This window comes from Triturus cristatus, chromosome 3_2 (genome assembly GCF_964204655.1).
Source record: "Triturus cristatus chromosome 3_2, aTriCri1.1, whole genome shotgun sequence".
NCBI lineage: Eukaryota > Metazoa > Chordata > Amphibia > Caudata > Salamandridae > Triturus > Triturus cristatus.
The window spans coordinates 511,918,989-511,935,029 of record NC_140584.1 but is presented as its reverse complement, the minus strand read 5'-3'; the positions used below and the strand labels follow the sequence as shown (position 1 = coordinate 511,935,029).

General features: G+C 40.3%; 1 protein-coding gene across 4 annotated transcripts in view; it reads right to left on the bottom strand.

Moving 5' to 3' along the window:
• The window catches only part of MICAL2 (microtubule associated monooxygenase, calponin and LIM domain containing 2), an 812,711-nt gene that overhangs the window by 549,287 nt on the left and 247,383 nt on the right, over window positions 1-16,041 (bottom strand). For all 4 annotated transcript variants that reach the window (XM_085648193.1, XM_085648195.1, XM_085648194.1 and 1 more), the window contains exons 3-4: window positions 4,001-4,208; window positions 94-210 (exon numbers count right to left, since the gene is read on the bottom strand). In XM_085648193.1, the coding sequence (XP_085504319.1) occupies window positions 94-210; window positions 4,001-4,208 (325 nt within the window). The remainder of the gene's footprint in view (window positions 1-93; window positions 211-4,000; window positions 4,209-16,041) is intronic.

Sequence of the window (16,041 nt, the reverse complement as noted above, 5' to 3'; positions counted from 1 at the left end):
TGAACTGGAATAATTATCAATCCGTGGAGGTCCAGCAATGCATTTTTTTTTTTTAGCATTTCTGCTTTTGTAACCATAGAAAACTTGCCGTACTTTGGTTCTCCTGGTCTTCCGGAGGTTCCAGGACCTTCACAAACTCCAAATTCACATGGATCTCCACGCCAAGCAAAAGAGCAACTTTGAAAAGTATTAGCTGAAGTTGTCGTATACCTAGACACAGAAGAGAACACAGAAAAACACTGAATATTTCCATAAGGTGTTCACATTGGAATCTGTCACAGCAAAACTTCATGTGTAATTCCGTTGAACAAAGTTGTTGTTTTATCAGGGCAGTATAATAACAGTGAACTCGTGGTTGATTAAATGCTTAAAATAGTGAGCCATAAACTTGGTTATGTACTCTCTACTCGTTAAATTGACCTGTTGTCAACATATTTCCTCCTTTTTGTTTTCCAAGATACTTTCCTTTTATTAGTAGATACTAAATTCGATAGGTTGAGGATATCCACTGGTCCAATACAAATCAAATGTATTAATATTAATGCATTTTTGCTTCCTATATACATTTTAGTATAGTTGTATGTTATAAACCTGGTTATTTCTAAGCAGCTCCTGTTATGTGTTATATGATTAGCAGTAGCAGTTCAGAGGGTCTTCTCATCAAACATGTTGCTTATGAGGCTGGTGACTAGATCTTACTTTCTAATGCTTCCCAATCAAGATTCACTTATGACAGATATGTGTTTATAATATATTTTGTTTAACAGCACAGGCGAATAGTACCATCATTTGTCGATGAGAGGTAGTAGCAAGTATCCAACTTCAAATATCAATATACGGTAAACTTTTCATTGACCTGACTCCAAAGATCTCCAACTACTTGACATAAATGAAATAGATAGTACTTACAACGCCCATTAGGCTCTTCCCCCTTTTTTCCTAGGTCTCTTATTACTAAAGTTTCCCAGTGTGAGGGGATAGCCCAAGTTATGAGGCTAGAAAAAGTCAACCAACTTTTCGGTGCAGAATACTTAAAGAAGCAGGGAGCAGGAAAAGAGGCAGCCATCTTTTCGGGGCAGAGTACTTAAAGAAGCAGGGAGCAGGAGCCTGGCAATATCCCATTTGGGCAAATGCAATCTTCGTATTACAGTGAAACTTTCAAATCTGCAAATTATTGCTGTTATATTTATAAAACAAACATATGAAACGATGAACTAAAAAGTAAGACATTGATGGGGTTGAGGTTCCACCTATGAATTATTCTGTAACACTCTCTGGCGGATGGGTCGTTGGTTCCTGCTTGGCAGTGTAGAGGGAAGAGCTACCTTTTGACAATTGTTCACACAAATATATATAGGTCCAATAACTTATGATTCCGACAAATCACAGACTCCGAATTCCAAATTAGTCTATTTATTACAAAGCCAAAAATAGTTCTACATACAAGCACCTCAAAACGAGACTGTAGAAATACATTAGAACTAATACAAATCCAATCCTACGAACAAAGTAGACTCGATGAAGCATAAACAGAATGACAATTTCCAGAAACAGAACGCAGGCAATAAGTGCTCCCACATCCAAGTCAGACTTCATCACAGGTTCGTAAGTGAAAAGCATTAATCTGTCCCTGCACTAACACTATGGTGACTTCCCTACTTAGCATTTTCTCCCCAGGCAAGTTAGGAAAAGGTAAAGTTGTCAGCGTGTGAAGACATCCTAAAAAGTACACTCACGTTGTATGGGTCAGGTAGCATAAGCTACGGAGCTCGTTCTAAGATACTCCTCTCCTTCTAATGTCTCCCGATCTTCTCTACTCTCCACCCTCGGGACACTGTCCCCGATTCAAACTTCGAGATCACCAACAACGCTCATTTAGGTCTCCTCATTGACCAGTCCCACAGGGCATCTCCTCATAGGTGAATTTTCATTTCCACTCCACCTCTGCTCTCCCAGCTCCTGGCTCGATGACCTTGCTTCCAAGGCCTGTTCCAGCAAAAATGAACACTGTCTCCCAATAGCAGCTTCTCATACGCCCATTGTATCCACTGCTCCTTCAGCCTAACTCCAAGAACAAAAGCGTTATTCTAACTAACAATGATGAATTCACCACCTGCAACGGAAAATAGTGAGAAAGAACAAACTCATCATGCACATGGATTTCAAACCTACACGTTTATAACCCAGTAGAGAACGACCAGGGTAAAATACAATTTCAGGCCCACAGAATTTGGCCAACATAATAAAAAAGGCATACAAGCCTCATGAAACTACATATGAATAAATGCTTGCTGAGCATTACTAAATCAATACATTACATGAGCACATCAAAACGTAAGTAATTGTAAGTGGCATACACAATTCGCTACACATTAGTCCTTTGGCTGAACATGAACTGTTTTTAAATGCAACATCTTTCACAGCTCATGTAAATGCAACTTTAACACGACACTTTCATGTTATTACAGCACATCTCTAACCCCAATATTTTGATACGACAAAGAATAAATGCAGGTGCAACCTACTCATGATTATAATGCACCCCCACAAATTAAAAGAGCACGTCTGCGCTCTATCAACATGATGGTTCATTACCTTTTCCATTCCCCCCCCCCAAGTGTTTGCAATTTAAGTGAAACATCTAAAGATGTTTTTTCCAATATTGGTCCATGTTCTCATCGCAAGTGAAGGAGAGGAGACCTCTGGGATCAGGCTAATGTAACCTGCTTTTTATGATCTATAATGGCACACAATATGCAGGACTGGACAATGGTTCATGTCCTCACAATGTAAAAAAACTGGGAGATCTTAAATTGATAAACTTTCATGGATTGGTGGAACAAGTAACTAGGCCCAATACTTGAAAAGAAAACACCTGGTGCATTGTTAAAAGTACTCCTAGTCTAACCAATTTCAGCAGTGGCCATTTATAGAGGGGATACCTATGCAAAATCATTTGATGAGCTATGATAATATTATGAAAGGGATGAGCAAACTATGAAATTGCATTTTTGGGCAATTTTCTAAAGTGCCCCTGTGTCATAGAAGATGCATTTAGTTCCTGTACTGTTTTCATGTGGTTTAGTGACATCGGAGTGTTTGTGAGTCCACAAAACCTTGATTGGCCCCAACTAGTCACTACATAGGAATCAATAAAAACAAAAACAGATACAAGTAACTGTATCTACAAGAAGAACGGAAACACTGCTGGCACATACCAGCACATAGAAGGTACCCTTGGGTGAACTATAGCCTAAACAGCAAATATCCACTAGCCAGGGAAGGGTTAGTTACAGTCCTCTGCGTTCATGAGCTCCCTCAAAAATTGGAAAACTGAGGCAAGAAAGTACCAGAAGGGCGTGTCTTGAATAACATTTTGGCAACATTACTTCAAAGGCGCTCAGAACTTTAATGGAGTTATTTATGGGTAGGTTTATACAAACGCAAAAGGACAGAGAAAATAATTACAACTTGAGCACTTCCACCACCAGTAAATAAGTAAGGAAGACTCAAACCATTTCCCCTCTACTGGATCGCCCACCTTAAAAAGCAATGCCGTCAAAAACACACTTAAAAGAAGTATGTGAAGGATCTTAGCACACAGTTACTGTTTACTTTAAAACGGCTCCAACCAATTAGCTGCACACCTCCTTAGGTTTGGAGTGCCCCTCTCAAGCGAATCTATGCAAAGCCGGTCATACTGGTTTTTGACACAGAGCCTCAATGCCAACCACACGTTTTTCTATTCTATTGCTTAAAGAAAACAACTAGACACGTACAGTGTGGTCAATGACATCATTTTTAATGATCCGTTCCAACATTTACTACTGCGAGTCTTTTACAAGGTGTAACCATCCGTGTAAATAGAACCTGCTTAATACCATCGAACAATGGGCTGAGACACATGCGCAGCTGGCCCCGCCTCTGTGCGTGACACTCATAAGCAACGCTGAGAGCAGCTCTTCAAAAGAGGATGAAATAGAAGTAGCGTAATACTCACTAATGTGATCAATGGATCCGGCGCAGAACTTCCCGTAGAACTTTTTGGCGCCAAGACTCCTCAGGTCATGTATGGTAAAAGGCCACAGATGAAGCACGTTGTTTCTGGAAAACGTGTCCCTCTTCTCCACAACCACAACTTTGGCTCCTAGGGAGGCGAGCTCTATGGCAGTCCTTAGGCCGCATGGTCCACCCCCAATGATTAAACACTGAAAAAAGAACAGTCACAAGTAGTCAAAATAGCTCTAGAGGCTGCCTGTCCAGACACATTTCAGACTAGAACTGAAACCGAGTTACCCCGTAACAAGCTTTAAATATAATGCAATTTTTCACAATGCGCTCTTTTTTATTTGGCTGGCTTTCATGCTTTTGTTTAAAACATGCTCTTTGTATTGTTTGATTATTAATAAATACAAAGCTATTTATTTAATTTAAAAAAATCGCAAAAGATGTGGCACAAGTTCAACTTGGATAACTTTTAAGTCCATGTAACAAAAGAAAATCACCATGCATGTAACCATTGATTCATACTGAATTTCATACAGCAGGACACATATCTAATTAATATATGATCAGTAGCGTGATTTGGAGAATTACTTCCATGTTAAATTATTTTCAACAAAATATTTTGTATTTAACATTTTGTTAATATTTTAACAAAATAGAACAAGTTCCACATAAATGTTCAGAAAATAAACATGAAGTTTGAAATAAAATTATGAAAGATGTATATTGGAGTATTAAATCACACTGTTAAGCTATAGTATGCAACATAAGGAAATGTGTACTTTATGGCATTGCCTATATCACATATATTCTTATTTGTAGACCTTTATTATCAACCTATATCGAAAACTGGGTGGTACAAGAATGTAGGTGAACACATAAGGAAAATGTACAGGGGAAAAAGGGAGTGGCAGCTACCCAACAGCAAGTGGCAGCAAGCGATGTATAATCTGCAATACATTATATGCACTGTTCAAGAAACTGTTTTTGTATGTTCTCAAATATGTAGCAGGTTTCCTTTTTATGTAAAAGCTTCTCAAATATGTTTGGGAACACATGTCAATAACCCATTCATTCTTGTAAGAGGGATTGCCGGTCCTCCATATTGTCAAAATGAACCTCTTTTGAATCATTACTGCATTCCATAAGAATTGTTCTTGAGGGTTCTTGAGTAAATTCACTTTATCAACATAACCCAGGGCAATCAAAGTTTTAGCATTTGGTACTACCAGAACTAAGGAGGTTCTGTAGGAGATCACTCCCCCAATCGGTTTTACTCTTTAGCAGACATACATTATATGTATGACTCCACTGATACTGCGTCTCGCTTCCAAGAATATATGGGCCACATAGGAAATTGGATGCAAGATAATTGCTTAAAACTTAATTCATCAAAAACGGAAGGTATGCTCTTCGGAAATCCGTCCCTAACTTGGTCAGACAGATGGTGGACCAACAATATGGGTCCTCTTCCAACACACTCTAATAAAGTGAAAAATCTCGGGGTCTCCTTCGACACTAAGCTGTCATTTGAAACTCAGATCAATCACACCACATCAGCATGGTTCTTTAGCTTTAAAATAATGAAAAAGTACTTCTGTCCATTCCCTTTGATTTAAGGAAAACAGTGGCCACGGTGTTAAATGCATCTAGGCTGGACTACTGTAACACCTTATTTACCAGTGCGAGCAAGCGCAGCATCCACAAACTTCAGATGACTCAAAATGCTGCTGTGAGAGCCCTGTCTGGGCTCTCTCACTATGATTCGGTCTCCGGGGCTCTCAGGGAGCTACATTGGCTGCCCAGCTGTAAACACATTTAATTCAAAGCCTTATGCATTGCTTTTAAATCTAGACATGGCCTTGGTCCGTGGCAACTGTCACAATTCTTTAAATCTTACATTCCAGACAGACCACTCAGATCGTCAGACAGTGGTAATCTGATCCTCCCCAAGGCACATAAAGTAAAATTGGAAGGAAAAAGTTTTGCCTACACTCCCACTAAGCTCTGTAATTCCCTTCCTGTATCTCTAAAAAAAGAACCCAATTTGCTTACATTTAGGGAGAGACTGAAAACCTGGCTATTTTAGGGGCCTCCACTGCAATATGTATCATCAGTAAGTTGATTAAGTGCCTGGACACCTCCGGGTATATGTAGCGCTATACAAATCTTGCATTCCATTTCATGTATTAGACCACCGACAAGGCTGTGACATACCCAACATCTAACAGCCTCTATTGGAAAAGTTTACGCCATCCAATATTTTCTGAGGAGGAGTTTTTGCTGTATAGAGGTTATTGGTAGATCAACTGAGTAATTGAAGTCGGTATTAGGCATTTTAGATTGAAGCGTATCTGTTATTTGTGCATTTTAGACCAAAACGTATTTGTTATTTGTCCCTCAAGACCAAATGTATGTGAATTATTTAAAGTTCTCAATGGCGTACCCTCATCAGAGGTTTCCAGAAACCTGTGAATAACAAAAGCCAAAAACTTGTCCTTTTACAGGTCCTGAAAACGTTAGGGTTGGATACTTTTTCATTATTCGTTTCTAAAATATTATATATTTGTTTATCACAAGATTGCAATGTGTATTTGAATTGTAAATAGATAAAATCCAACAGGGATCCATTAATCAACACTTTATCCAAGTTAAGTATTCCAGCACAAATCCAGTAGGACCACACTATGTTTAAAGGTTGGGTGTGTTTAGACTGTTGATTCCATATGAGGATATTCTTCTAGCTTTGACTGCTTCAGAGCTTGTTCATAACGAATAATACCTGCAGCAGTACATTGGGTTAAGTTGACATTGGTGTGCAGCCTGAATTTAAACGTGCATCAATACTGAAAGGTTTGAAGGTACTAGATTCCAGGTCCATCCAAATGCAAGTATTGCTTTCCATGTTAGAAATATATTTAAATAACTGTCTTGAGGCGTCCGAAAGGTTATAGTTACATAGATCAGGGAATCTAAACCCACTCCTCTTTTGATTCCTTTTCCCCTGACTCTCCCCTCCCCCTCCCCTCCCCCCCCCCCCCAACAGGAACTGCCCAAGCAGCTTAAATGATGGCTTTAAATATTTTCCCTGAAGTAACATTTTAGATTCTAAAGAAAACGAAACTGTTTATTTGGAATTTGAGCGAGGTCATGGTCATATTTATAATTATTTATAAGTCCCAAGCATAGGTAAATGTTGCTTTTCCTACCTTTCCACAAACAACGCAACTAGTGAAATTAATATGTAGAGTAACGTAGTCAAGGATGTGCATTGCAATGACATTACAAGTCAACAAGAAGCTGCAGGCCATTTCCAACTGAGGATGCAGGCCGAGGGTTTAATAATCCATATTTGTGTAGGCAAATCAGTTTACAATTTGAATAAAAGCACTACGAAGACAAGGAGGTTTTTCAAAGACAACTTCACCAAGTAAAACTTGGTGGAATTTGTTCAAGGGTTAAACATGCAATATATCCGAGTTCAAAAGGTGCTGAACTCGGAATGGGGGAATGTTATTGTATCATGGAAAAACCAACCCCACAGTATTAGTATGTATTTTCTGGGGTGGTATTATCGCAATAAAATACTGTCTGTGGCAGAATAAAGGCCAAAGAGTACAATTTCTATCAGACTTGTGGCAGATCTAGCATGTGTATATGTTGCGTACTCGTCACCGAGTCAAACGCAGCCTTTGATGATTGAGACAGAAGATTGCGAAACAAACGTTTAACACATTTTCATCAACCTTATTGCTGCTGGAACACATTATCATATCAATAGCTGCTGATGCCATATCGCTTATATAAATAAATAAATACAGTCCAAGTTAAACTAACCATGGGCATTAGCATGACTCATCAATGTATTCCTAATGCTGTCATCTAATGAAGAGCATCGCCCTAGATACTTTATCCGTAGATCACAAATCATGCACATCCTTCAATGCATGTTTCTACTGGATGTTAATTGCAATCTACATTCTTAAGCCATGTGGAAATGTAACAGTCAATAAGTACAAACACAGATTCAACTGAAGGTCTTCTAATCAAACAAGCTACTTTATTCTTCAGGTCTGGCAGGATAGACGGACACCGGTCTGAGCAGCAAGATACCAGGTGACAGTGCTTGCATTTTTTTGTCACTATGCCAACCTTATTATGGAACCATTATCCAAGTTGTATCTCAATAAACTTCATCAATGAGTTAAAGACATAAAGGAGATTAGAACATTGGAATGTTTGGAGCTCCATTGAAGACAATGGCGTGCTCCAGGCTTCGAATGGCCGGTAGAAGCCCAGAATCATCAACATTCCAATGTTTGCCTTTGTTCACAGCTGTTACTGTGAACAAAGGCCCCACGGAGCCGGGGGCAATTTCAGCCCCTTCGGGCTCTGTGATGGCTTTGTTTTACTATTTAGAACATTCTGCCCTCTAGCGGCGGAATGTTCTAATCGCCTTATAGCCCTCCGTAGCTGGCTATACTGGCCATTAAAGGCCTGTTCCCTTGTGAAAGACCCTCGCCTTCAGCTTGGGCCTTTCATGCTGGAGCAGGCCTTTAATGGCTGGTATGGTCCACCATGGAGGGCTATAAGGCTATATTGAAATATTATGTTCGTTACAAAGTAAAATTAGAGAAGAATAACTCCACTCCACAAAGGAAATCCAGCACTAATGTTTTTGGAAGAAATGTGCATATGGTTATCTGGAAAATTATATTGACTCTGACAGTGAAACGTGCCAATGTCTGGATGAACAGCAAGAAAAGTCTATGTGATTCGCTATGAGATTATTACAGGATTCTTGTAAAACTGTCTCTCAGAAAGCAGTATGGCCAGGTAGGAAACAACTAAAACAGGTTAGCAACTGATGAGAAATACTTGGATGAACAATCTCTTTAGATTGGTGCCCTGTAGAAATTAGCACAAAGGGCAGTTCAAAACCTTTCATCAGAATTCCATAATAAAAAGCTGAATCCTGGGGTTTAGACATCGTTGTCACTGTGGCCTCCAGTTGAAAACAAAGATTGCCGTCACCAGCTTCAGCCCCATGCCTTCGCTAATAATACCAAACTCACTCAATTTCTGAATATGCAAGGATACTACAATTCTTTACCGTATTCTATCAGTGCACAACGAAAACCTCTAGAGAGTCTGACAATGTCTTAAGCTCAATTCAGGTTCAAGTTAACGCTTTGGCATGGCATTTGTGTGTCCGAGGAAAGAGAGCATCAAACCAGGTTTCTCTTAAAGTACATTCTGAATGGAGCCTCAGAAACTACACAATCTAAGCAGATATACACCTGACTAACATCTTAAATCTTTAAATTTATATTTGCAATGTTTTAGACAGATTTGGACTATGAAGCAGAAAAAGTAGAATTGTGGAACTCTCACATGCTGGAACCACTCGCATCATTTGCAATGCCTGTGCAACCTGATGATTCTGGCTAATGAAATCAAACATGTTGATTATTTTTCCAATCATTTCAATCATTTCCTGAGTCACCTCTTGAAACTAATGCTTTATCATTTTTAACTCTCAACCCAAAAGCTTATGTGATATCCTAGCTTACGGTAAGTTCTATCATCCTCCTTTTTCATTCAAAGATAAACCGCCTTCACAAGGCTGCTGCACATTCTACTTCGTGCTAGAGGATCAAACCTTTAAGTAGTTCACAGTGGAGAAGCGGCAGCACTCTCACGAGCCTTGTGCATTATTTAACAAGTGCAGCTTCAATGCATTCTTGTAGTTAAGGAAGTTCTGTTTCCCATATTTCTTTTCAATCATTGAGAAACAAAACTGATGATCAGTGACATGATCGTCCTTCCTTCCTCAAGGTCATCACTTGCTTAGCAAGATAATCTCTTTGAGGAATCCTTCTACCAATTCTGAAAATGTTCCAGCAATATCAGAAGCCAAAATATGTTCTGTGGACACTGTTCTCCTTCTCCTCAAGATAATCAATTCCTCTCTAGAGGAAGGCATCTTCTAAACACCACCCAAATCTGCCTGAATGTCACCTCTATTCAAAAAAGCAAACCTTGACCCAAACAATCTTGAAAATGTTAGACCCATCACCAAGCTAGCATTCTTAGGGAAAAGACGATACAAAAGAGGTTGCAAACAGTCTGCCGAGTCATATATTAAACCACAACCCCCTGTACAGATGTTACACAGACAGCCTCTCTTCCAATATTTGGCAATATCCTAAAAACATTCGATTATAGGAAAGCCTGCTTACTGATACTATATGTTTTGGGTGCAGTATTCAATACCATCAACAATGACTCACTGTTAAACATTGTATCATCCAGACTGGGCATAAAAGGCAAAGTTTTAAATGGTTCAAATCCTTCCTATCAGTGAGAACATACAATTTGTCACTTTTAGCTCTTCCAGATTCTCTTCCTATCCAGTTAAATATGGAGTACCTTAAGGTTCAATTTTATCACCACACCTTTTCAATCTCTAAATGGGGCCGCTAAGCACAATGGTCCTTAATAAGAACATATCCTTACATCATTATGCTCAATACCTCTGACATCACATCTCCAAAGATCTTTCTTTAAAAACGAATTACATGGATGACAGTCTTCTCTCTAAAACTAAATCACAACAAAACTCCTACTACTCTATTGAAACATCTCCACTCAACCAGCACAAAAATTACTTGAAGTCCTTCTCTCATTGTGCATCACACTCTCCTTATTGCGGTCAGTGAAATCTCTTAGATTTATCATGGACTCCAACTTCAGCCTGACTGAACACCACAAACAAATTCAGCATCTTACCAATTGCACCTCAAAAGAAAAAATCAACCCTGCAATACCCCTGGTGGGCTTCAAGACTACTGTTCAATTCCTTATTCACTCACAAATTGATGAAGGTAAGGTGCTCTTAGCTCGTCTACCAGAAGCTTCCACTGCTACTTTCAGAGCAACTTTACATCCAGCAGCCCAGCTCAGCTGAAAAGCAAAAAAGGTGGCCATATCATAAAATCATTAAGCAACTACATCTACTTCCTCTAGAAGCTCACATCAATATCAAAATTGCCTGTATTACACACTCGGCCACCCCTGCTGGTCTCCTGTCTAACCTCTAAGAAAACCTCCACACAACATGCGACAAAAGAACTACAAACAGAAACGTAAAAAAACAACCTCTCGAAATCCCTAAAACGAAGATTAGCAAAACCGCTAAACAAGCCTTTTCCTGTCTGGTCCTATTTGGAAAAACATCAGGGGGACCAATGCCTGCTCTCCCAGTGGCTACCACGTTGATTCATAAGAGGGAATGTGTCCGTCTGCGAATGAGTGAACCCTACATCTCACGGCTCAGTAACCTATTAATGGTTTGGGACCTCACTTGTGGGCACTAACCATAGATACATTCCTCTCCAAATCGGTCATTGAGGGGCACCCCTTCCAAGCCCCCTCCTACTTGCGATTGTGAGAGGATCAAAAAAACTCTTATGAGTTGGAAATAATTTTCCAACTTCTAAAAGGGAGTTTGTACCTTACGAAAAATCCTTTCGCTATTGCAAATACTCTAATTTTACAAAATACAGAATTAGCAATCGCAGAAGGGCTTTGTACATCAGGCCTGAGTCTGTTTCATGTAGAATTTCTCTCACTACTTTTACAGGGGTCATGTACCAATGTATTTACAGAAGGTGTAATAAATTTTATTCTATCAAATGTATGGTTTGGACAGCTGCATTTGCTCTGCAAAATTGTGTAGTGAAATGAACCTTTACACTACATATGCCTACCATATAATATTTAAGCCAATGACATTTGGCCGAGTCTTCCAATATTCTCCACAATTAAAATGCTTAATTAGTATAGTACTGAGAGATTACGTAGCATTTTCGGATTGGTGTCAAAGACAGGAAAGAACACATACTGTCAACACTCGATTTGTCAGTTTCTCTGCCAATGACATGCTTGGCTTCTCTCCAGATTTTTCACATTGTGGCGGAATGGTACTGCATGAGCCTGTATTGAACACTGGATCAAGGGCAGTAACATAATAACTGTGTCCTGACAAAGCAGCACGTGGACCATTAAATGGCATGAGAGTTAGTTCTTGCTGATGTGTTTTACAATAAAGTTGTGGGTGGAATGCTTGTATTAAGCTCTGCCGCTAGTAATTACTCAGGCTGGACCCCAATCCATTTTGAACACCATGCCACCTCAGTTTAGACCCAGTCATATGCAAATGAGTCTTGTCCCTGCTCCAATGGAAAAAGTCCAGCCCAAACTGCCAGACAAGGTGCTCCCTTAACTGGAAGAAAAGCAACTCAGGACCAGTTTCCCCCAAGTGTGGGCTCATCAGCCACATATAGCTTTGTTCCAGTGACATTGTCCACGGGACCCACGTCTGGGCATACCCGTTCCACTCACTGCGACACACTAAAGTACACCAAAATGTGATGGATGGAATGCTTGCAATAATCTCAGCCACTGGTGATTACTCTGGCAGCATCCCAGTCCATCCTTATTTTGCACACCATGCCACCTCAGTTTGAACCCAGCTATATGTAAATCAGTCTTGGCCCTGCTCCAATGGGAACAGTTCAGCCTGAACTGCCTGGCCAGGTCATCCCTGAACCATAGCACAAGCACCCAAGACCAGTTTCGCCCTAGTTAGGGATCATCAGCGAGCTATAGCTTGGTTCAAGTGAGAAAGCGGGACTGGTATGCCCAGACATCTCACCAATGGATAAGCAGGCTGTATACAAAGGTCACACGAGCGCGGTTTTCCATCAGCCATCTCCCATAATGTGCATACTCATCAGCACATGCAGACTATTGCCATGGCACACTTCCAAAGATCCGGACAGCACTCAGCCTGGAGAAGAAAAGTCTCAGTAAAACAAAGCCGCTTCAATAACAACTGCATGGAGTGATTTATGAGGTACGCGTGACCTCATTGGACGGTTCTGGTCACTGTGGGGAAATGACGCCCTCGATTTATCTATACTCACATTAGGTCACAATGAAAACACGGCTCTGCACATAGCCAGACAATGATTGCATGCTTGGAGGAACTTGGACGCCGTCACTTCCGTTCTAACGTCAGAAAGAGCGGTTCCAATTATGTTTTTCTTATTCGCATGTTATCTTCTGCCCTCCTTGTGAACCATTTATTGTCAATTAGAGGCTTCCGCAGAAAAGCAACATGTTTGTTATTAATGAAAACATTTAAAACTTTGATACACGACCTACAAAACCAAAGGGCATTCTAGGTTCCGACACGGAACGATAGCAGCATTCCTATAGGGTGCGTTCATCGTCGTTGACTATTCATAGATCGTGTGCAACCGATAAAAGACATTGCAACAAATTAAGTAATCCCTCCTCATCGATCACTTTCCATAAGAATGCGCCATCCTAAAAATACTCTACACCACGGGCATTGAATGCCTTTCGCTTTACGAACACACGACATCCCGGCACTCAGTTATGACACAGAATCGGGGCCAGATGTGAGCGGGGCCAGATGTGAGCGGGGCCTGGGTGACGGCTCCTCTGCGCGGGCCTCGGACCGTATGAGTAACATGGGAACTCGGCGTTCTGACAACCGAATGCATCCCTCAGTCCTGTCCCAGTCAGGCAATACTTAGAAGCCCCGCCCCCTTTTTTAACAAATGTCCATATTTAGGGTCATCATATTTTCTCACGGATAAACTATGCTGCATTTTTGAAAATGACGTACAGCTTAACAATGTGTGTTTTTCCAAAACTGAGAATGCAGATATTCAGAAATTGGCTGTCAGAATTGACACTTTTTTGAGGCTGCCTAGCATAACATTATTTATGGCATAAGGCGCGTGACTGCCCTGACCTAACGTGATGGTGCTCCGTTTCGGTCTTTCCCACTCTCCAAAAGAGGATGAAATTAGACCCCTTTAAAAGTCACTTTAATAGTTTGAAAACCAATGGGTGTCAAGCTCGCTTCTTTCTTATTGTATTTACAATAGTCTCTGTTTTGACTACTCAATGTGCTTAGAATTTTACAGAAAAACTGCATACAGCGCTATAAAATCATAAATAAATAGTTGGGGCCATCTCAGTGTGGTGCTAAACAAGGCAGTTTAAATGCTGATTTTCTCGACAAGAATGTTTTTCCCACTAAAATATTCATTTTTAAATGAAATTGCCCCTCTGTTTACAATGTTCTATTGACTGTGGTATTATGGTCGCACGGATCCATGCAAAACACAATTTTTGGGCACAGCAAAAGGGTCTGGTTTGCATTCAGAGCCCTGATTACGACCTTATTAAAAAAAACAAAAAAAACGTCCACAACTAAAATGAAAAAAAGCGACTGCTTTCTGTAAATAGTGAATCTATACCTCTATGAGATAAATAAATGATTCTTTTGAGATGTAAAATAGTCCTGCGTGCATTAACAAGCATTCTCTCAGAATGACACACTAAACAAACAATAATAGGAGGTGAGCGAGAACTACTGTACGAGGAAACAAAAGACAGTTCTAAGTATATTTTCAAGAAATGCTAATAATAGGCACGTAGCAGTTGCACTTTCAGTCCAGGTCTAACAATCGGCATCAGACAGAAAGAAAACACATTTTACCTAGCAGGGGACGAGCCACTTACACCTTGCCACAGTCTCCCCACGCCTTTCGGGCGCAAAGAATAGGTTTGTAGCAGAAAATGTGCAAAACCATTCTGCTGTGCATTGTTCTTTGCAGCATGATAATGGCCCAATGACCCAAGTTAAAAGTGACTGATTATTCATTTTTAACAAGAGTTCAACCTTAAATAACACAGATACTTAAATCTTTGGAAAAGGCTTTACTGTGTGTTTGTCAATACAGAGACAAAGAAACGCTCTAGAAGATTAGCCTATGCAAACATTCCCTTTGTGTTGGGGTCGGATGAATTCATATCCCATGCGCACCAATTTCAAGAACTGGGATTTGCTCTTAGTAATAATTGCTTTTAGTTGTGTTAGTACGATTGGTTCGAACTGAAGTGAGCCAAGACTACAACCCCCAGAATGCAATGTTTTTTCCAAAGGAAAGTCCAAGACAGGAAAAGGGGTGGTCTGATGTATGATAATGGAATTTGTACAGTGTACATTGCTTGCGTGCCCTCTCCCATCCCAATGCCTCAGCTTGGTCAAAATCGCTTGTTGGCATGGAACCAGCTATTTATCTTGCATTTGTGTAAATGTTCCCTTCCCATTCCCTCCCACTAACCTCTGCCTCTCAACCAGAGAATACTAATGATTCAGCAGAAGCTTTCATAGCTAAGAGAAGTACCCTATACATGGGCCAGCTGTTCCCAGGCAAGGGGGTAACGCAATAAGAGATAAAGTAACTGTGCAGTTAGAGACCGTACAAAGGTTCTACGAAGAAAAAAATAAGGACATTTATAAAATAACTCCAAGTCTTAACAAGCATTTGCAATGCAATAGGTCTTGCAGTTGTGAGAGTTTTAGCTATTGGCATTGTAAATGGCAATGCCTTTTATTTACGTGTTGGTTTTTAAAACATATATGAAAGGCATTGTCATTTACAATGCCACTAGCTTAAACTCTCCCAAGTGCGAGACCTATTGCATTGCAAATGCTAGTTAAAATGAAGCCGGGGTGTCCTCAGAAACCCTCCTTTGTAACAGCGTCTTGGTGAATTAAACATTTATAAAGTCATTTTACTCTTGATAAACTGCAGGAAATGTTTGGGGAAATCATGTTCTTTGTATAATTTGTAGCACCCGTCATATCCACTACAACACAGGAACTCCAGAAAGCCGCAGCCTCTGTGCTGCAAGAAAGGATCCCAATGAAACAGCAGATATACCGAATACATGACACACTTCAGACCCCCTCCTAGTGGGGTAAAAACTACTGACCTGGGTCTCCGCACGGATGCAGTGATGGCTTCAGACACACATCACTATTCCTGGGGTTACAGATGCTCTGCGTCACCATGGAAACAGTGTGCAATAAGCGGGATGTGCTCTTGCAAATTATTGTCGTCTCAGTTGTCCCGGTCTCCCCGT